At 35.7% G+C, this 24163-nt stretch overlaps 1 protein-coding gene across 1 annotated transcript; it reads right to left on the minus strand.

Annotated features, from left to right (window-relative positions):
* Nucleotides 1-542: 542 nt before the first annotated feature.
* LOC121984308 (protein PALE CRESS, chloroplastic-like) lies at nt 543-23347 on the minus strand. The gene is made up of 7 exons (XM_042537183.1): nt 23194-23347; nt 23033-23112; nt 5004-5198; nt 3897-3983; nt 2027-2077; nt 1648-1827; nt 543-1027 (listed from the first exon to the last, which is right to left on the minus strand). Exons 1-7 carry the CDS (start codon nt 23321-23323, stop codon nt 794-796), a joined length of 957 nt encoding a protein of 318 aa, XP_042393117.1. The 5' UTR covers nt 23324-23347; the 3' UTR covers nt 543-793.
* Nucleotides 23348-24163: the final 816 nt, after the last annotated feature.

Below are 24163 nucleotides of genomic sequence, written 5' to 3' on the forward strand. Positions count from 1 at the left end.
AAATCCAAGAGTAGTACCACTCACCTTATTGTCGTATCGGACTAAGTCCACTGCAGGGTTTTAACATGACAATCCTATGAGCTCCTCTTGAGGACATCATCAACCTAGTATCTCTAGGACACAGTTTCCTTCTATAATCAACAACACACACTATAAGTGATACCATTTCCCAATTTATCGGGCTTATTGATTCATCGAACTAAATCTCACCCATTGATAAATTAAAGAAATAAATATCAAATATATGTGCTTGTTATTATATTATGATTAAGAGTACACACTTCCATAATAACTGAGGTCTTTGTTCCTTTATAAGGTCAGTATAAAAGAAATGACCTCAAATGGTCCTACTCAATACACTCTAAGTGTACTAGTGTAATTATACAGTTAAGACAAACTGATACCTAATTACACTACGACCTTCTAATGGTTTGTTCCTTTCTATTTTGGTCGTGAACTACTGTTTATAATTTATAAGGTACTGATAACATCATCTTCTGCATGTGACACCACATACTATGTTATCTATAATATAAATTAAATGAACAACTACAAACAAATGTAGACAATTTAATCAAATGTGATTCTTTATTCATAATGAATGTTACAAAGCTTAGGCTTTCAGTATACACTCCAACAGCAGATTCTAAAACTTCATCAGCATGCCGACGTACAAGAACATGATCAGTATCACAACCAGATCCACTTATCTGCAAGGTCATGAGCTCATAAGATGAGCGATATAGTGTGGATGCAGCATACGACAAGTTAGATTTGGGATCTCACTGCAGCTTTACCACTGCAGTGACATTGCCAACTCCAGGAGTGCCTCTACTTGATGGATAGTCTTTTGCTTCTCCTGCTGCTTCAACCTGACTGCGACTGTTTCAGGATCCAATCCCTGTGGAGATTCCGGAAGTTGTTGCTCAGATCGGACCTCTTGCAATAATTGGTCAACCTCTCTGACAAAATCCACCCTTAGTATCACGTCGTCATCCTCAGGAGGCAACTCTACGCGGCCATGATGCTGAATAGAAGGGAAGAACTGGTCAATAGCAAGGATATATTATGCAATGAGCATAGAAAGGGCAAACTAATGTTCTTGGAGACACTTGACAATTCCTTTACAGAAACTATCCCAACTATTTAAAGCCGGCTACAAATTCTTCACATAAATTGCTCGTCAAATATCTATGAATTAAAAGTATTGCAAAATGAAACTCAACAGGATGGGTGCCTTCTAAATCTTTGACTATCCAGATTAGGGACACAAGTATAGGTCTCCAACCAAAACCACAAGTTCTTATTCTTATAATCAAATTGCTTAAACACAACTAATGAGTTTCCACAACTGACGGTACACCCAACTCAATGAGCATACTCATCATTTATACATGTTGCACATATATTCATGAACCGAATTTATGGTAATTTCTCAAAGGTGATCAATGTGTTGCTGGGTACTTCAAAAAGGTTCAGTCAATTGCCATTCCTACTAAAGTGAAGATACATTCAAATGTTTTCGGCAAGAAAATAGACTATAGCATTATATTAGTCTCAGTATTATTTAGATAAAAGGCCCTTAACATGATATCTAGATGTTAAAAAGAAAGCTGCGCTAAAAATCCAAGTAGAATAAGGAAATACATTTTCCATGTCGAACCCAGCAGGAACAAGCATGCTGAAAGGATCTTCTCTGGGGAAAGTATCAACCATGCGCTTCCTGCATTGCTTAAGCCACCCTTCATCATCAAACCCATCATGGAGGTTAAGTAGGTCGTTGAGCAACCTCATAGCAGGCGTAGAATCCCTCTTCAAAATCTCTGTCTAGAATGCACACATTTTCAACATTTTAAAAGCAATCATTTAGCAGCTGAATAGTGTTACAACCCCAAAGGTACTGAATAACTAGCATGATATTTATTAATGGGAATAAATAAAATGAATCCGAATTTAAGTGATAAAATATATCTTACAAAGCAATATGCTCGACAGTTAACAGGAGAACTTTGGCCACAGTTCTTACCTCTATCCTCCTGTACAAAAGGTCTAGACTTCTAACAACATCCTTTTCCTCCTGGAAATAGAAGTAGAATAATTTTTTATCAGGTCAACCTTGGTTAGAGTAAATCACCATGAGGAAAGAAAATACAGAGGAATTTAGCAAAATAAGGCAAAAGTGAACAGCATTAACCATTATGTGATTGGATATGGTAGCATATCCAAACTGACTAGAATAGTGATTCATTTTCTAATGTTTTAGAATCAGCATTTCTAATAAAGCCGAAGTTAGAAACAAAAAAACATGCTGCTTTTTCCCATGCCAATTTCTTTTAGTAAAATACAGCAAGCATGGAACAAAAACAGAAGAATTAACTTCTTGATCATCATTTACAACTGACAACAGAAACAACAATATCCAACAAACCATATATTATTCCAACTATTTAGAGGGTCAGTTATATACATCTCACTTGACATTGTCTATACATGATGTCATACTAGTTTGAGTATCTAATCCTACAATTATGTTTAACTATTAATATGCACATATCTTGAATGATAAAAAAAGACATCCACCTTGGAAACACACTTGGAGATATACACCTCTGGAGCACACACAGTATTCCAGCCAAGGCAACATCAATATTATATGCACGAGGTGGACCATCCACTTCAGTTCAAGTTGCAAGGGAGTCAGCAGAATACTTTGATTATTGGATGTATCAACTAGCTATTAGACCTATGGTTTGAAATCTCATACTGAACCACGCGAAACGGTCGAAACATATCCGTTACGATAACTTACAAAAATCAATATCTCCGGTGTTGTTGTCTCAACACTCAACATCCCTTGACATACTAAAATTGAGATAATTTTATCATTTTTTTTCTTTATAATTTTATCTCCATATAGAATAACGCTAAAATTGTATCATTCTAGATAGAAAACAAACATTGAACTTAACCATTTTGAAACATCAACATGACTCGAGATTTCGAATCCTGATTAGACCTTTTATCTATTAGGCCTATCATATCTTCACCGTGAAACATTAGAAACATTTCCTTGCTTTAACTTTGACTTAAGTTATCTTGTGAATAAGGGTTCTCTAAAGCGCCCCTAAACTGTTATCTCTAACAAACCCTTGAATCAACAAATATGGCTCCATACTTTGAATGCAGACCTGAAAGATGGTGAGAGCACTGATCCAAGGATTTGGCACTTGTGCCTTCAACTAAAATCTGAACCACAGCATTTACCACCATGGGAATGAGTTTTCGCTATATCACTTAGGCATGGTCAATATCAAGTTAGTCAAATGGAGTAGTGCATAAACACAGTTTTCACAAGCTTCTGATTATTAGATACATAGATAATAAATCAACAACAATGCATGTTCATGGCTGTTAGTTGACAATGTAGTTAACCAGAAAAGCCTCTAGGGCATGACATAAATAAAATATCACATCATGTTGACTGTTTCATGTTAGAATTGCCATATAACTATTCATGTACATATGGCAATGACAATCCTATGGCTGTATTTACCTGCATCCTATCATTATTAGACTATCCACTATCAGTGGGATAAAGAGGACAATTAACTGTTCAAGGGAATGAGGACATGATATAAAGATCAAAAAAGAAATAATATTTTCAAGGTTGCATTATACATTGAGCAAAGGGTCTCACTATATCATACTGACAAATCATTACTGGTAGGGAAATAATGCAATAAAGCACAAAATTAGGAATAATATGATGCTCTATCAAGGTGAATCAGGACAGAGTGGGGCATGAGATTATGAGGATTAGGAACCATGAAAAAACTAAATTCATATGAAACACTGCAGAGAACTTGAAAAGAAGAAAAAATTGAAACTGCACATACATCTCGCCGAGCAAGATCAAGCCGATTCCAAATAACCATCAAAACGAGTTCTGTAAGTTCGCCTTTCTCAGCTGCTGCCTCAATTTTCTGATAAAAACAAAAGATACAAGGAGCTGCAAGATTTCTTGTGTTCTTAAATTTTAATTAATACATCTAAGTGAAAGGATAATTCAAAAGTAAATTTGAACACAATAATCCAATCCTACATTCATGCAGACCTTAAGAGAATAGATTATCCAAGGGACTAATAATTAAACTGAGAGAAACTTTGAGTCAAATAGAACTATTGCCTGTTTTATAATAATGCAATAATATAAATAAGCAAGGAAACATTTTTTAGATTACTTAGTTGTTATTAATTTCATGTGCTTAGTAACAAAAAGATGCCAAAACATCAACTTTATTTATATAAAAATGAGGAGAAAACTCAGTAATATTGAAAGTTGTGTGACTTTGGATCTGTAAGAGTATAAATGTCCCAGTTACACACCTTCGTGACAGTTTTAACTTTTGGAATAAAGGAAGCTTATGGAATAATGGTCACCCAATCAAATGTTAAGAGATGCAAACCATTAAGCAGTTGAACAAGGTTTTTTCTCTCATCAAGCAATACAAAACAAGCAAAGAATGCACTTTTATTTATAGTGAGCACAAGCAGTATTGGCTATAACTTTCATGGCTAAAAAATATAGTATAACAAGAATCTACAATGTTCAGAAAAAACATGAGCAAACAATTGGAATCTTTCAGCAAGGAGCCAAGGAGAACTAAAGATTTTAAGGAATCTTCCAATAACAATGACATGAATATGGTAGATATATTAGCTCGTGAAGATCTATAAATTTATAGGTTATATCTGTGACTGGCTCATGTAAAATGAAATGTTTCTTCAGCATTCTAATTGCAGTGATATAGTTACTAACCGAAACTTTAAGCAAATGATAAATCAAATATACTTCTAAGCACAGTAAAATCAGACAACAATAGTCGGAAAAGCTTAGCAACTTCTATATAGTTCTTTCAAGAAAAATTCATGACCATGGGTACAAACCATTAAGCACCATGGCAACAATACCCAAGATTAATTCAACAAAGGGAAATAATTACCTCTTCCACTTCTTCAGCAGACCTTATGAAACTTGAAACTAATTTTCTTGCTTTGCGAACTTCTTCCTCAGGGTATTCCTTTAGGCGCATGCCTATCTCCCGATATTCATCAATCTTTCTCCTTTCTTCGTCTTCCTCCTTCTTACGATAAGCATGCCACTCCTTCGTTTTTTCACGTTGGCGTGCTTGCCACTCCTAGAGATGACTAATGATAAAAGTTCCAAGAATTGTATCCAGGGACAAATGAGAAAGAAACTTGCAAATTCATCACATACATATATGGTTTCAAGGATAACCAAAATGAAAATAACAGCCAAATGCTGTGTCCACAATGTCCAACACATCTAATGGAGATTAATAATAGTGAAAATATGAGCATAAGGTAAAGAAAGGAGGAAGCATTTGGAATAGAAATTATTTACTAAACTAATGAACCACAACAAAAGAAACTATTCACTAAATTAAGCAACTACCTATGTCACAAATTACCATATAATTAATCACTACTGCTACAACTTGGCTCTTATATAAAATGGGAGATGGCCATATTGTTCCACCCAAGTGGTTGTAGGGAGTTGATATGGTTGACATTTTCATATGCCATCAAATTGCCATGTCGCAAGGCTCGTGCCAAACAATAACATGATATTATAGGTATTAGAGGTTTAGTCTCAAATAGCGTGTTTTAGGTTAAAGGTTATGTGTTGAGGCCTATATATACACTATGCCATTTTCCTCTGACAATATCATCCAATCAAAAATTACTTTATCCTACTTATCATAATATCATAGCCATTCTTCTAGGGTTATGTTCCCTTTAGGAGGGTGCATTTCAATGCTCTCTCTTGGCTGTTACTTCTCACTCTCAATTTCTCTTCTCATTGTGCGAGCTCTCCACCCATAACTAATTGTTCACACCTCTTTGTTGCCCGCTCGATTCAACACCGCCTGCTTGTTTCTCAACTTGTCAAGGTGAGCAGATCTATGCTCAAGGCAGAACATCACAACTCTTTCTCTTATCCTCACGATGCCGCTATTCCCTTGAGTTGGTTCTACTCTTGAAAGCTTGGTAGCTAGTGGCAACATTGAGCAGTTGTGGAGGATCTCCTTCTTGTGTTGTTACCTCCAAATATCTCCTTCCAAGCATCTGCAACCTTCTTGTGTCATCCACACCAGAAAGAACATACACAATTCTAGGCTTTGCATCTCCCAGGTTCAAGATCCTACAGACAAACTTGTAGTTACTTCTACTGCAGATGCGCAAGCTTCTTCATTAGAACAACCACATCCCAAATCTGGAAATTGCAACGCTTCCCTTGACCAACCCTACTTCCTCTTCGGTGGCAGATTTCCTGCAGTAACTGTGTCTTGTGAGACATTATCCTATCAGTTGACTCTACGACCCTCCTTGAGTGCTTTCCTTCTCCCTTTTACTAATTTGTCAAGGAGAAGCCCACTTGAGAGGCTTGCTCTTGTGACTCTGTTTATCTTCTCAGCTAACTTTAGGGCCCTAATCAAGTGCTTTCCTTCTTTCCGTTATTTAGTTTGTCATGTGTTGTCAGCACCACTGAAAGCAGAAGCCCATTAAGGAGACTTTTTTCCAAGGTATTGTCTCATCCTTTGCCAATATTATTGATTTGAGGTAAAAAAAGGACACCCACACAGCGATTGAAATGTCATTCTCTGCTGCCCGACACGGACAATTTTTACTATTCCACAGGGAAGCGAAATTGGCATGTCACACGCGCGCGTCTTGAGACGCAGGGATGCGTCGTCGGACCCTTCCGATGCCGCCGGAGGCATCGTGGGGTGGCACTAGAGGCATCGTGACGCTTCTGGCCGAAAGCGTCGTGAGACGCCGTCGGAGGCGTTGCGGGCACGTGTTTGGGGTTGGGGGGGAGCCGGCGTTGGTTACCCAGCAAAATTAATATTACAATTTAAATAAATCAAACAATTCCCACTTAAGTATGGTTAAATTATCCCAATAAAATAGAAAAAAATATATTTAAATTTTTTAAAAAATTAATAAATTTTATTAAATAATATTTTGAAATTATTTTTAATGTTTTAAATTTTATTTTAAAAATTCTAAAAAATTCAAAAAAAAATCTAATAAATCAAATTTATATTGTGATATATATTTTTTAATTATTTTGTTTTTGTTTTTACTATTTTAATGTTTAATTGATATTATAATTTTTTTTACTAGTTTAAATATATATTGCTTAAATTATTAAATAAATAAATAGTTAATTTATATAATTATTATATATAAAATAATTTTTTTATTCATTTATATAATTTTTTAATCTGCACATTGTTGAACTATAAAGGTTACCTACAACCACTCCTTTTAGTATTAGTAAGGTAACATATTATGATGTATCAATTTTAATTCGAGTTATTGATAGATCAATTTTCTTTAAAGAAAACTGTATTTAATTATTTTTTCTAACAATATTAAGTTGTTTAAAAATGGAGAACTCATATAAAATTAATATACAACTTATTTTTAAATTATACATAATAAATATATTTATTTAATAATTACTATATATAAATAAAAAAAATACTGAAACCGTATCAGCACAACACGATATGATACCAAAACCGTATCGTTCACATACCGAAACCTCGGCAAGGCCAAGATTTTAAACCTTGCACCCACTTGCTTCATGATGTCTTTTTGACTGGCTTGAAGTGAGAGTCATCCTATTTTGTGAATTTTGTCCATCGCATGATACGTTGGACCATAACACTATATGCATTGCTAACTATAAGAATTCCATTATGCCAGCAATATAACCTTTGACTATGAAAGGTAAAGCCAAGATCAAACATCTTTGGTTCACAGATTAGCTATTTCATTCATAATAAGTTCTGTCAGAATAACATAGTTATCAAATAGAATATCAATTAGAGCATATTTGTTATTCTCTCTCAGGGAATATTTGGGAGAACTTTTGCTTATTTAAAAGTGATTCTTATAGAGATTATTTTGAAGTTAGTGAGAAGCTAAAGTATGAAGTGTTTGAAAATAGAAGCCAAAAGCTAATATAAGGTAAAGTTTGAGTGTTTGATCAATAATTACTTAAAAGCTTAATTTTTAGTTAAATGACAATAATATCCTTAAACTATATAAATTAATCTTTTTTAATTATCTAAATATAATTTTGATATACCATCAATAATGATGTGTTTATATAATTATTATTATATTTTGAATATTATATCAAAATTAATTTTTTTATAACATGAATGTTTGAAAAGATGCATAAAATTTATAAAAATAAAAATATAAAAAATGACAAAATTTATATAAAACATAAAAATATGTATAAAAAATTCTGAAAATACAAATGATATAAAAATAAAAATAGTATTTAAAAAATAAATACTTACAATAAAAGATGATTATTATTTTATGTTAAAAGTGTAGTGGCAATTATGTAAAATGATATATTTATTATGGACATAAATGCCAACTTTTAATTTTAAACCATAAATAAAAAAGCAGAAGCAAGAAAAGGCATCAAATTCTTGCTTCTAGCTTTTGAGTAAAAGCTGTAGAAGCGGAAGTAGAATTTGGCATTCACAAACACTAAAAAAATGCTTCCATGCAGCTAGAATTTAAGAAGCCTAATAGAAGCTCTACCAAACACTCCTTAACCTTCTTAGCTATTCCTTCTTTCATTCAATGAGTACTTCATTCTGATATTATTATCTAAGAACCAAACTAAGTACTACTATTCTTAGCCTATTCCTACTATATTTCATTCCCAAGAATGACTAATATATTTATTGTCAATTTCATTCTATGAAATGAACACACTGATAGGGACTTTATACATGAAAATTACCATTAATGACAAAAAGTCCCTATCGTGCATAACTGTCCAAATTTTGTTTCTTGCATAGTAAGTACAAGAAGATAACAAAAAAAAGAGAACTTCTATAGTTGAGTAGTTAAATTTAGCCATGCACATGTGTCAAGTGCAAAGTATTTTCATTTATAATTTATCCCTTCATCACCAACCATTCTATTGATTTTATTTTGTGAATTAACCAATGAGTCAAAATATTTTAACACGGTAAGTATCATCAGCCATAACAATAAAACTTTGGTTTGATTCTAGTGTTAGTTATCATATGGCCGTTTAAGCCAATTAAATGTATAAGAGAACAGATAAGTATGAGATAGAACACATATTAAGATGGAACTAGAATTTGTTCTTATAAAGCCGAACCACTAAAACCAATACATATCAAAATGATGGAAAGTTTGGGAGTTTCTTAGGGAAAATGCAACTATTGGTGGAGTATAGTGCCAATAAGAGCTCTTTGGTATCTAGGACTAAATTATCACTTTGACTATGTTATTGTCCTGAGTGCAGGATTGAGTCACGAGTCGAGATCCGGATCTTTACTTGGTCATGCAACACGTAAGGAGGAAGAGAGAGGGAAAGATTTGTCCTAGACAGAGTCCAAATTACTCGATTACTCATTTTTTTTCCTCTCTTTATTAATAATAACACTTCTTATATAAGGAATCAAACATGACACAATTTAGGAAAGACCAACCTATTAAGGAAACAAGGAATAAAAAATAGAAAAACTAATTAGGCTATTATTTATTTCTACTATAGCAGTAGTTAAATTAGGCCATTATTTATTTTCTACTATAGCAATAGCAAATTAGGCAGTAACAAATTTGCTTCCAATTATAGCGACGTCCAACAAAGGCGTCCACCTTAGCGTCCACATCATCACTCCCCTCCTCGATGCTAAGCTTGTCCTCAAGCTCGAAAGCGGGGTATAACGCCACTAATAGCAAGGAGGGAAATTTCCAAATCCACTTCCCCTCTTCCTCACCTTCCTATCATCATAAAGGGCAGCCCGGTGCATGAAGCTCCCGTCATGCGAGGTCCCGGGGAAGGATCCATTGTACGCAGTTTTACCCTGCTTTTTCCAAGAGGTTGTTTCCAGGATTCGAACCCGTGACCTTTTAGTCATGGCAACAACTTTACCGTTGCACCAAGGCTACCCTTCAAGCACTTTAATCCAAAATAGACGTTTACACTTGTGACCCATGGAGTAAGACTCATCACAGTTAAAACAGGGGCCCTTGGCTCTTGGTTCTACCATCTCGGCGTGAGTCATGTTAGAGTGTATACTAAAAGCCTAGCTTTTGTAAACATTTATTTGTTGAAATAAAAGAATCGCATTGGTCAATATCTGCATTTATTTATTAAATGTAATTGTTCAATTAATTTATATAGTAGACAACATGGAATGTGGTGTCACACTCAGAAGATCATGTTGTCGGTTCTCTATAAATTATAAACAGTTGCTCGCGACTAAGATGGAAAAGAACAAACCATCAGAATAGTCGTAGTGTAATTAAGTATTAGTTTATCTTGACTAATAAATTACACTGATACACTTTAAGTGTATTGAGTAGAATCATTTAGGTAAATTCTTTTTGTACTGACTTAGTAAAAGAACTAAACCTTAGTTATTATGGAAGTGTGTGCTCTTAATCCTAATATAATAACAAGTACATATAATTAATATTTATTTCTTTGACTTATCAAAGGGTGAGGTTTAGCTCGATAAATCAATATGCCCGATAAGTTGGGAAATGATATTACTTATAGTGTGTTGTTGATTATAGAAGGAATCTGTGTCCTAGTTATCTAGGTTGAGAATGCCCCCAAGAGGAGCTCATAAGGATTGCCATGTTAAACCCTGCAGGTGGACCTAGTCCGACATGACAATAAAGTTAGTGGTACTACTCTTGGAGCTAGATATTAATTAAGTGAGTTGTCAGTAACTTACTTAATTAGTGGACATTCGTAATTTTAAACACAGGGAGACTAACACATTCATGATAAGAAGGAGCCCATAATGTAATTTGGGATTGGTGCGGTAGTGCGGTAATAACTCTCTAGTGGAATGAGTTATTATCGATGAACTTGAGTTGTGTGTTCGGGGCGAACACGGGATACTCAAGCTCACCGTGAAGGCAAAACAATTTCTCCTCTAGGTCCCTGTCGTAGTCATTATAGCTTGAGTCCATCCAGTGTAAGACTCTTCTTGATGTCCAGAAGTGGGCGATCCAATGCTTGGGCAAGGGCCGGCCACATCCTCTCTTATAGGGACCGACCCTTTTGGAAAAGCCGTAGGGGCCGGCCACAATATTCAAACAAGGAGGGTTGTTTTTGAATTTTTAAAATCTTCTCTTTGTAGAAAACTATAAGTTTTAAAAGAGAGATTTTAATTTTTTAAAAAATTTCCTTATTTGAATTTGGCCACATGTTTTAATAGAGAGTTTTAAAAGTTTTAAAACTTTCCTTTTTTAACCATCCTCATGGTTTAAGAAAAAAGGGAGATAAATTTTAAAATTAAAATTTTCTATCATCATGTTAAAAAAGAAAATTTTATAAGAGAGTTTTTAAATTTAAAACATGGTTTAAATTTTTAGAAATTTTCCTTTTTTAATTCCTACTTTAGGAAAGAGAGCTTGTAAAATTTTATAAGAGTTTTTTCTTGTAAAATTTTATAAAAAAAAAAAATTATTATTCCTTTCCTAAATATGGTGGCCGGCCACCTTGCTTGGTGCCCAAGCAAGGGGCCAGCCAAACTTAATCCTAAACCATATAGGATTGATCACGACCATTGATTGGTGATTTGATTCAATCAAGAGGAAAGAAAAGGAAAAATAAAAAGAGAAAAGGAAAAACACTTGGATGATTTTATTTTTTGTAAAAGGTTTTTCCTTATTTGCCTTGGGCAAGTAATATAAAAGAAGGGGTGAGGGGGTTTCATGGGATACAACTTTTATTCTATTGCTTGGAGGTCTTTTGGTGGCCGACCCTCTCCCTTCTCCCTTTCCCTTTGCTCTCTTTTCCTTGGTGGTGGTGGTGGCCGAATCTTACAGGAAGAGGAAGGACCATTTTGGGTGGTGTTCATCTTGGAGGATCGTCGCCCACACGACGTCCAAGGCGAGGCGAAGAATACGGCAGAAGATCTCGAGGTCATTAGCTTACAAAGAGAAGGTATAACTAGTAATTTTCTTCCGCATCATACTAGTTATTTTCTTTGTAAGAATTCTAAATACAAGAGGCAATTAGATCTAGTTTTTCGAATTTATTTTTCGAGTTTATGTTTTCTTCTTTTTCGAACTTGTGATTCGATTGTTCCTTTTGGTTAACCTAGAGTTATTTAAGGAAATAAATATTAGCTTTCCTTAAAAGGCTTTGCCTTGGCGGTGGTGGTTTCTCCCATATCCAAGAAGGTCATGTGCCTCGCCATGCAGTCCTGGAAGTTAATTTTGGAAATTAATATTTATGGAATTAATAACCTAGGTAGATTTGAGTCAATAGTGTTAAGTTCCACTTGCGATTCAAATCTAAACCATTAAGAACAGATAAGTTAAATTTGGAATCACTGATGTTAAGTTCCGTCTGCGATTCCTAATTTAACTTCTAAAGAACACAATAGGTTATTTAAGGAAAGGTTCGACACTTGTATAAAAATTTTTGGTACGTTTTCCTAGGATTAACCAACAATTGGTATCAGAGCTAGGATTTGCCTCTGTGTGTTTAGAATTCAAATAGGTTATGCACATATCATACATAATTTAGGCAGGAAAATAGTAGGATGTGCTAACTCTTTGGTTGCAGGCTCCAACTATTATGACTTATTGATATTGTGTGTGATTGGACCCTTGGACATGTCAAGGGCATTATTTGTGTGCATGATTGTATGTATAAAATACAGCATGATTTTTAGAATTTTATTTTGTTCGATCTAGAATACGTATACATTCCTTGTGGAATATAGAATCGATATATGTAAAATTCTATTTTGTTGCGGATCGGATTCTTGCGCGTGGTACTTTGGAGCACCAGAGGCGCGCGGAATAAGAAGCAAGATGGATCTGACAACTCGACCCGATGGCGGTGGCTAAAGATGGCGGCAGCTAGGGTTGGAGCATAACAACTAGAGATAAAAGCCATAATAGTTGAAAAATTAATTTCCAAATTTATTGCTTTTATTTCTATGATGTTTATATGCATGTGATGCATGCTAGGATAGGTTAAAATCCTCGTTTTAAATAACTAAGTGGGAGGGATTTTAATAAATCTCGTGGTCTCCATTCTTGGCTTGTAAGTGATGCAACAAGCCTGCGTGTTGGCTCTGAGTGCCTCCCTCCACAACGGATGGGTTTGTTGTGGATCACTAGATCAAACTTCCTTTTATAGATGATTATAGGAAATTATTTAGGGCGTGTGATATTCTCCAACTGAAGGCGCAATCCTGTTTAATGGACTTAATATCAAGTAATGGTATACACTTAGGCGCGTTCAATAGTATCCTCCCAATGGAGTCACTGCTATTGTCTTGTGTGACCAAAGGAAAACCAACTATTAATTTTATTTGTCATAAAGTTAGGATGACAAGATAATAAAATTAATGGGTCACACCCTCCTCTTCCAAATGATGAATTTGTATCGTCCACACTAACGTGGCATCTGATATTCACGGTGATTTGAGGTGTTGGTTAATTTAAAATAGTATTGTTTGAGGAATCGATATTATTCAAATTTAGAGTCTTGACCAAAGTTTATTTTTGTGATTCTTAAGATGACTTTCAACCCACTGGCCATTATACTGGAAGAAACAAACTTCTTGGTCCCAATATATTGATTAGAAAAGAAACACGGACATTGTTCTTCTTTGAAAGCTATAAATTTATCTTGTTGAGGTGGCCGTGATGCACTGACGGTGACTCTACCCCGGAGGAGATTGAGTATCATAAGAAATGGATAAAAGCAGATGAGATGGCACGGTGGTATATTTTGGCATCGATGTCAAATGTATTGCAACATCAGCATCAAGAGTTACCAACGACTTATGATATAATGAACAATCTCGAAGAACTCTTTGGGCACAGTCTGCTAGCGAGAAGCGATGAAAGCTAATGGCATTACTACGTATCGAAGGACACCGTGAGGATCGTATCCTCAAAATAATGGCTTATCTGAAATACAAGTCCTTGGAGAAATCGATGGAAACCCGGATCGATATAATTCTCAAAGCTACCCGAAGTTTGAGCGTTCCGCTGAACTATTACGATGAACAAAGAGAGTATCGTTGGCGGAACTTGATAGAACTACGAGTGAGGAAGGAATATTTCGTCTCGGTTCTCGGATTCATCTTTGAAAATGGTTCACTTACAAGTCGAAAGGAAGAAGGTCTTGTCTTTTAAGAAAGTGAATAAACCTCGAGTCTGAGACGGAAAATTTGGAATGAAGAAGCCGAAGGGCAAGTGTTTCATCTATGACGATCTGGACATTAAGCGATTTGTCTCGTAGGAACGAGCAATAAAGATATATCTCATACTACAGTGGTTGAAACATGTTTAGCGGTGTTATCTACCGGCACTGGTGTGTGAATCACGGAGCCACTGATCATGTCTGCGATTCTTTGCGGGGTTCGGAAACCCACTATTTGATGGAGAGATAACGTCTGCGTGGCAATCTTCTTAAGGTGGCGGTACATTGCGATGGAAGGCGTCTACTTATCTTTTGATAGGAATAGAAATTTGATTTTAAGAAATTGTTTTATGTACCCAATTTTAGAAAGAATTTAATTTCGGTTTCTAAACTGTATTTGGATGGATATTCGGTTTCCTTTAATATGATATCGTTATAAAGAAATAAGGTAATTATACGTTACATTGCGTTGGTTGACAATCATATACTTTAAATCAATTTCTCCACAATGCAAAATATGAAAATTAATAACACGTCTTCTAACTCTAATAAGAGAAAAGAACCTTGAGATGAAAGACGTATCTTTGGCATCTAAGGCTTGACATATTAACTTAAGTATGATTCAAGACTTGTAGCGATGGACTCTTGGATTCATTAGAGTTGGAAAACTTTCCACGTGAATCTTAATTGGAAGGAAAAATGATCGAGAGACCTTTTAAGGCGAGGAATAGAGCCAAGATCGTTAGAGCGGTTCGTTCGTTTGTGTGGTCTGTACATCCGGCAGAGGTGGTTATGAATACTTGTCTCTTTTATGAACAATTATTGAATACGGATACGTTTATCGATGCTTGTAGTCTGAGATGCTTTGACAAGTTCGAAGAATATAGGGTTGATGTGGAGAAGCGTCTTGGTAAAAGTATCGAGACACTATTGATAGTGGTGGCGAATACCTCTTTGGAGAGTTTAGGAATTACTTATCAGTCGAGATTGATCGATTGGCGCACTGGTACACAGTGAGAATGGTGTGTGAGCGAAGAATATGACTCTTATGGAAATAGTTAGATCGATGATGAATTATTCAAATACCAAATTCGTTTTGGGGATATGCTTTAGAAGCAACAGTGCATTCTGAATATGGTACCTTCTAAAATAGTTCCTTCTACTCCTATGGAATTATGGAATGGGCGTAACCAGTTTGAATCATATCCGGATATGGGGTAGTCCAGACATGTCTGAAGGGAGATCTTGACAAGTTGGAATCACGTCTGAAGTTTGTTTGTTTGTGGAATATCCTAAGGGAACGAAGGTGGTTTGTTTTATAATCCTAAAAATCGGAAGATCGTTGTTAGCACCAATGTTCGATTTTAGAAGAAGATTATGTAATGAACCATAAGTCCATGAGTGAAATAGTTTTAGAAGAAATTAGAGAGCGCGTCTGCTTGATTGCAGCGATGAGATGAAGTACCACGAGGCTATGACACGTGTCGCGTATGATCTGACCCGACGGTGCCTCGTCGTAGTGGGAGGGTTGTAAGGCAACCTGAGAGATTCATATTTTTGAGAGAGTCTTTGGACTTGATCCCGGGTAAACATGAACCTGATCCCCGGACATATGATGAAGCACTCCAAGATATAGATGCATTATTTTGGCAAAAGACAATGAATTCTGAAATAGAGTCTATGTACTCTAATAAGGTCTGGGAGCTTGTAGAGCCACCTGATGGTGTAAAAGTCGTTGGATGCAAGTGGATCTACAAAAGAAAAAGAGGAACAGATGGGAAGGTAGAAACCTTCAAAGCAAGGCTTGTTGCGAAAGGGTATACTCAGAAAGAGGGAATCGACTATGAGGAGACTTTTTCGCCGGTAGTCATGCTTAAGTCTATCCGGATACTCTTGTCCTTTGCCGCTCATATGGATTATGAGATTTGGCAAATGGATTATGAGGTGGTGATATTTCTTGTACTATACGTAGATGATATTTTGTTAATTGACAACAATGTCAAGGTATTATCGAACGTAAGGGTATGGTTGCCCAAACAATTTGATATGAAGGACTTAGGAGAATGTGCACACATTCTTGGGATCAAAGTTATAAGGGATCATGAGGCAGAATGTTATACATTCGAGCTTTATATATAGATCTGATTCTTGCTCGTTTTAGTATCGAAATTCGAAAGGTTTCTTACCTTTTAGGCTGGAGTAGCCTTATCTAAAGAGATGTCCCGAAGATATCGAAGGAGATTGAGGACGTGAAGCGTTCCTATGCTTGGTATAGGAAGCCTTATGTATGCAATCTTGTGTCGAGACACAGTATCTGTTTTGTCGTGGGCGTGGTTAGCGAGATATCAAGTAACCACAGCGAGACGTTGGGCTGTGTAAGCGTATTTTAAAGTACGAGAAGGACTAGAGATTATATGCTAGTCTACCAAGCAGACGATTTGCTCCCTGTGGGTTACACGGTTCCAATCGGATAGGGACGATAGTAAGTCTACGTCGGGCTATGTGTTTACTCAGGAGGTGGAGCCGTTCGTTGAGGAGTGTTAAGCGAAATCGTCTCGGACTCAACCATGGAGTCGAGTATGTGGCGACCTACAGGGGCGAAGAAGGCTGTATGGCTCGGGAACTTTCTAATGGACTTAGATGTGATTCTGGTTTGCCCAAATCATCACAATTTATTGTGATAATAGCGTGCAGATTCAAACTCGAAGGAACCACGAGCTCGTAAAGACAAGTAAGCATATAGGCTTAGTACCACGATATGAGACATCGTCAAGCGAGAAGAAATTGTCGACGTCAAGATTGCATCAGAAGATAACCTAGCAGATCCTTTCACAAAGGCCCTTCCGGCGAAAGCTTTTGATCGACATGTGGAGGGGATGGGAATCAGATGTAAGGCAACAAATATGGCAGCTTAATCTTTTAGTATAAGTGAGAGATTGTTAGAGTGTATACTAAAAGCCTAGCTTTTGTAAACATTTATTTGTTGAAATACAAGAATCACATTGGTCAATATCTGCATTTATTTATTAAATGTAATTGTTCAATTAATTTATATAGTAGACAACATGGAGTGTGGTGTCACACTCAGAAGATCATGTTGTCGGTTCTCTATAAATTATAAACAGTTGCTTCATGATAGAAAGGAACAAACTGTCAGAATAGTCGTAGTATAATTAAGTATTAGTTTATCTTGACTAATAAATTACACTGATACACTTTAAGTGTATTGAGTAGAATCATTTAGGTAAGTTCTTTTTGTACTGACTTAGTAAAGAACTAAACCTTAGTTATTATGGAAGTGTGTGCTCTTAATCCTAATATAATAACAAGCACATATATTTAATATTTATTTCTTTGACTTATCAAAGGGTGAGGTTTAGCTCGATAAATCAATATGCCCGATAAGTTGGGAAATGATATTACTTATAGTGTGTTGTTGATTATAGAAGAAATCTGTGTCCTAGTTATCTAAGTTGAGAATGTCCCCAAGAGGAGCTCATAAGGATTGCCATGTTAAACCATGCAGGTGGACCTAGTCCGACATGACAATAAAGTTGAGTGGTACTACTCTTGGAACTAGATATTAATTAAGTGAATTGTCGGTAACTTACTTAATTAGTGGACATTCGTAATCTTAAACACAAGGAGACTAACACACTCATGATAAGAAGGAGCCCATAATGTAATTTGGGATTTGTGCGGTAGTGTGGTAATAACTCTCTAGTGGAATGAGTTATTATCGATGAACTTGAGTTATGTATTCGAGGCGAACACGGGATACTCAATCTCATCGGAAGGCCAAAACCAATTTCTCCTCTAGGTCCCTGTCGTAGTCTCATTATAGCCTCAAGTCTATCCAAATGTAAGACTCTTCTTGATGTCCAAGAAGTGGGCCGATTCAATGCTTGGTGACGGCGAGGGCGCCCTTTGCAGTGACCCAGCGTGAAGTCGACCACGATATTGAACAAGGAGGGTTGTTTTGAATTTTAAAATCTTCTCTTTGTGAAAACTATAAGTTTAAAAATTTCCTTATTTGAATTTGGCACGTGTTTTAATAGAGAGTTTTAAAAGTTTTAAAACTTTCCTTTTTAACCATCCTCGTGGTTTAAGAAAAAAGGAGATAAGTTTTAAAATTAAAATTTTCTATCGTCGTGTTAAAAAAAATTTAAAAGAGAGTTTTAAATTTAAAACATGGTTTTAATTTTAGAAACTTTCCTTTTTAACTCTACTTTAGAAGAGAACTTGTAAAATTTTATAAGAGTTTTTCTTGTAAAATTTTATATAAAAATTATTATTCCTTTCTTAAATATGATGGTGGCCACCTTGCTTGGTGCCCAAGCGAGGTGATTCCTAAACCGTATAGGATTGATCACGACCATTGATTGGTGATTTGATTCATCGAGAGGAAAGAAAAGGAAAATAAAAGGAAAGGAAAACTCTTGGATGATTTTATTTTTTGTAAAGGTTTTTCCTTATTTGCCTTGAAGTAATATAAAAGAAGGAGTGAGGGGCTTCATGGGATACACTCTCTATGCAGCTTGGTGGTCCCTTCTTCCCTTCTCCCTTTCCCTTTGCTCTCTTCTCCAGGGTAGTGGTGGTGGCCGAATCTTAGAGGAAGAGGAAGGACTCTTTTGGGTGGTGTTCATCTTGGAGGATCGTCGCCCACACAACGTCCAAGGTGAGGCGAGGAATACGGCAGAAGATCTCGAGGTCATTAGCTTACAAAGAGAAGGTATAACTAGTAATTTTCTTCCGCATCATACTAGTTATTTTCTTTGTAAAAATTCTAAATACAAGAGGCAATTATATCTAATTTTTCGAGTTTGTGTTTTCTTCTTTTTCGAACTTGTGATTCGATTGTTCCTTTTGGTTAACTTAGGGTTATTTAAGAAAATAAATATTAGCTTTCCTTAAAAGGCTTTGCCTAGGCGGTAATGGTTGCTCCCATATCCAAGAAGGTCATGTGCCTCGCCATGCAGTACTGAAAGCCAATTTTGAAAATTAATATTTATGGAATTAATAACCTAGGTAGATTTGAATCAATAGTGTTAAGTTCCGCTTGCGATTCAAATCTAAACCATTAAGAACAGATAAGTTAAATTTGGAATAAATGATATTAAGTTCCGTCTGTGATTCCTAATTTAACTTCTAAAGAACATAATAAGTTATTTAAGGAAAGGTTCGACACTTGTACAAAAAATTTTGTACAGTGGAACCGGTACGTTTTCCTAGGATTAACCAACAAGTCAGATGCTTGAAGAATGAAGCAGGTGGAGTCTCTTGCTGATGTCCCCTGTTGTCATGGTCTTCGCCAAAGGAGGGCCTCCACGGCTTGTGTTGAGCTTGGTTGTGGTTCCGCCCCAATTCGTGCGCAGCAGCCCCCCGCCTTGATGGAAGCAGCGCTTCCATTCTAATGTCCTAGCCATATTCATTGCAATGCCTAGGTTTTCAAGCTTCTGCAGTTCGATGTCAATACGGAGATCTTCGACTAGTCCTGCAGTGAACAAGTCAACATGTTGTTGTGGTCGGAGGTCCGAGGTTCGGGCAAGGTGGGACTAGAACTGCCACTGGTAGTCTTCTACCGAGCTCATCTACTTCAGATTTGCTAGCTCTCATGGATGGTTGTTGCTTATAGGTGGCCCAAAGCAGATATGATAATGGTTTTTGAATTGCTTTCAAGTCATATCTGGCTCTTCTTGTTCCATTTTATCAAACCAAAGTTGGGCTTCCCCTACCAAGTGGAAGGCAGCAAGGCCAACCTTGTCGGTTTTTGTGGTCCTTTAGTTGGCAAAGAATTTTTTGCACCTTTTAATCTAGCCCAGTGGATCCCCTTCTCCAGAATAGGTGGGGAACTCCATCTTCGAGTACCGCCGAACCAAGGTACCACTGATTGGCGGTTCAGGTCTGGCCTCTGAGGCTTTGGAAGGGCCACACTCCGCGCTAGTAGAGTTGTTTGTGATGGGCACTGGTTGTCGTCTTGTCTCTTGAACAGTACGGGATAACTCGACCATCTGCTCCTATAGTCCTCGTTGGCGAAAGGTGATCTGCTCCATGAAAACTTGCTATTGTGAGATCAATCTTTCCATGAAGGCATCGAGTTTGGATGTGATAGGATTCGCGTCACCCATGATGGGCTCTGATACCAAGTTGTTATGGTCTCGAGTGCAGGATCGAGTCACAGGTCAAGATCCAGATCCGTACTTGATCATGCAACACGTAAGGGGGAAGGGAGGGAGAAAGACTCGTCTTGGACGGAGTCTAAATTATTCAAATACACAATTTTTCTTCCTCTCTTTATTAATAATAACACTCCTTATTTAAGAAATCAAACATAACACGATTTAGAAAAGACCAACCAATAAAGGAAACAAGAAATCAAAAATAGAAAAGCTAATTAGACCATTATTTGTTTCTACTATAATAGTAGTTAAATTAGGCCATTATTTATTTTCTACTAATTAGGCAATAACTAATTTATTTCTACTATAGCAATAACAAATTAGGTAGTAATTAATTTGCTTCCAACTATAGCGACGTGCAACAAAGGCATCGGTGTCCACAACCGACTACTCAGTAACACCATGTAAATGTTGTAGCAAGTGAAATATGTGTGGAAATTTCAACCCAAGATAGCATGCAAGAATTAAAAAAGGTGGCTCGGTCCATGAAGCTCCAGCCAATGCGGAATCCTGGGGAAAGGTCTATTTTATGCAGCCTTACTCCCCCCTCAACATTACTCTTTTGTTTCATAAAAAAAAAACATATTATACTTGAGTGAAAAATCAAGCTAGTTTTAAAAACAAATTTTATGAAGCCGCAAAATGACAACAAGTTTAACTCATATTAACACTCTCTTAAAACAATCTAACCCTACAAAGCCATCAACTTCTAATGAGAATTGTGTCCAATGTTACAATTACTTCTAAAATACAATAATTAATCTCTTTTCTCACATGGATCAAATTATCTAGATGAATATGTAGCCGAAAAATACCCCTCTCAATTCTCAAGTTTAAACATAGCATTATTTTTATTGCCTTCCATATGATTTCTCCTCAACCAAATGAGAAATTTATATTCCTTGGTTTCTCATAATCCATATGAGAAAATAGCTTTTTTCCCTTTAAAATCATATGAAGGATCTACCTTTATCTTTTCTTTAGACATAAAAAGTTAACTTTATGATTTCTCTAAGAACTTATGGAAAATCTCTAGCCACTAAAAAGTGTCATTGACATTTATGCTAAGAAAATCAGCTTATTCTGAAAACTTTTGATGCATTGATAAATATATGCATTCACACATGTAAATCTAAATATCATGATAATTATACTCGATGCATTTTTCAAAATCAATACATTGTTTTACGAAATAGACTATCTCTGGCCAAGTATACGAAAAGACACTGTAATGCCCAAGTTGAAAAAAATTTCACAAAAACATTGGACCTATATTCTTTTGGTTAATGGTTTAGCCACTGTCATTTGTTCTCGATGTGCTTAACATCTATGCCCCCTTTTTTTACCAGGTCTCTAACTATAATTGAAGATATTTAACCTCAATATGTTTGGACACACCTGAGTTCTTATTAATCATTTTTAGGAACATTGCAAATTTGTCAGACATATCTTTAAAGGCTTGGAGATGAAATCAACTACAAGTAACCCTTGAATAATTTTTTTAGCAATTTAGCTAGTATAAAAGCTTCATAACATGATACAAACTTTGTTTGCAGTGAAAAATTAGTAAGTGTTTTCTTAGCACTTCATTAAGTAGTCCCTCTTGCTAATATGAAGATTCGATGAAGTCTGAATTTGAGAATCTAGTTCACTATAGAAATTCTACCCTTCTAGAAACATGCATATATTTCTGTCTTTGGAAAACATTCAAATACTTCCTTTGTTGCAACCTAATTGTTCCTACCATAGTTGGACATATATCTATGAAGTTAATTCACAACAAAGGCAGCATTAGATCTTTTGCAAAGTTAAGCATACCGCAGACTAGTAACAAGACTAGAATAAGGGATGCCCTTCATGATAATCCTCTGAATATCATTCTTTATCAGTTCGCCATTCAAAAAAAGTTTTGGCAGCTATCTGATGAAGTTCCAAATCAAATAGTTTAACTAAAGGTCATATGATCCTGAACAAGTCCTTGGACATTACTAGTGAGAAGCGAATTCCTTCCTTAATCTCTTTGTCTTGGAACATTCAATATTATCCTTGGCATCCTTCTTGGCCAAGCAACCAATTTGCAACCATTTGGTTACAACCAGGGAGCTCTACAAGATCCCATACAAATACACACACACACAGAGACAATTCAGGAGTAATTTTGGGAGAAAAAGACATATGGCATTTCAATTAGGCTTTTTCATTAACGAGGGTTTCAACAGGGCAAAAACAAAAGTAGGGGCCTCTGTGTGACATTTGCTCAGGTTTCTTACAAAATTTATAGTCTAATTAAATCTTTAATAATGTGGGCAATTTCAATAAAATTATAACATCGTTTGGACTCGATACTAGTAAATCAACATTATCTGGCGACAATATTTATTAGTGCTAGCTCACTATTAGAGAAATGTCCAACAAAGCCTCGAAAATGGAACATAACAAAAAAAAAAAAAAAAAAACTTTGCAGGCGAACCACCTTCAATTTAATTCACACGCATCGACGGTACAAAATCTATGTTGCAGTAGAAAACGAAAATACCAGAGGGAGACATCAGTTCAGAAGAGCACTCACATCATTATAAAACTCATCTGGGAGGGCATCGAGGTTGCTATCCGCCGCACCAAACCCTTCCTCCGCGCTCTTTTGGGAAACTTCAGGGTTCAGAAACCACGAAAATAAGTGCGGATTGCGATAAGTGAAAAGGCATACATAGGGCTGAGGATCGTAGGAACCTGCGCGAGGCGGCAAAACGTGCTTAACAGCTGGTCGACACAAGCGCGGACGGATTGGCCTGCGGGACGGAGATGGCAGCGGATGGCGCGTGCGAAAGGAGAAACGCAGTGTCGAAACAATGGCTTCCATTTCGAGGAGGTCACGAGACCGGGTTGAGTCGAGTCCAAGTTTATTAAATAATTATGGATTCAAGTAAGGTGAGTAAAAATTCAATAAATTCGAATTAACCAAATGATTCGGTTAATTTGATTTTTTTTAAATTCAATTTTATTTTAATTTTAAAATTTATAATTCGATTATATCCAGTAAACTGAATTAGAAGAAAAATATATTAATTTGATTATTTTTTATTTTAAAAAATAATTAATTAAAATTAATTTGATTTTAAAATTTTAATTAATTTAGTCAAAAATTAAATTAACTAATATTTAATATTTTCAATTTATTCGATTTTTTTTAAAAAAAAATCCGGTTGATTCAGTTGGCTCAAAAAAAAATTTGATTGGTTCAATTTTCAATTTATTCGATTCGATTTTAATTGAATGCTTAAACTTAGATTCAGATCTAATAATTAAGGACAAAATTTAAAAATATATATTTTTAGAATCACAGAGCACCCCACTTTACTAATCCTTTAGAGCATCCACACTAGTTTTTCTATCTAAAATACATAATTTAGGATAAAAAATTTACTTTATTAAATTTGAATATTCACTTTTCAATACATCATATATTAGCTTTCCTATTTCTTCCCTCTCTTCTATAATGTTTTGGGAATGGAATTCATTCTCTAAATTTAGAGAAGTACTATCCCTAAATGTATAATTTAGGGAATGATAGGATAGTTGTTGCAAAGATTTTTTAGCTATTCTATCCAAAATTTAAGATAAAATTTTTAAATAGGGTATCTGATGTGAATGCTCTTATAAAATGATATAGTTCTCTTAACTATATTATTTGACATTATTA

This window comes from Zingiber officinale, chromosome 5B (assembly GCF_018446385.1).
Source record: "Zingiber officinale cultivar Zhangliang chromosome 5B, Zo_v1.1, whole genome shotgun sequence".
NCBI classification, from domain to species: Eukaryota; Viridiplantae; Streptophyta; class Magnoliopsida; order Zingiberales; family Zingiberaceae; genus Zingiber; species Zingiber officinale.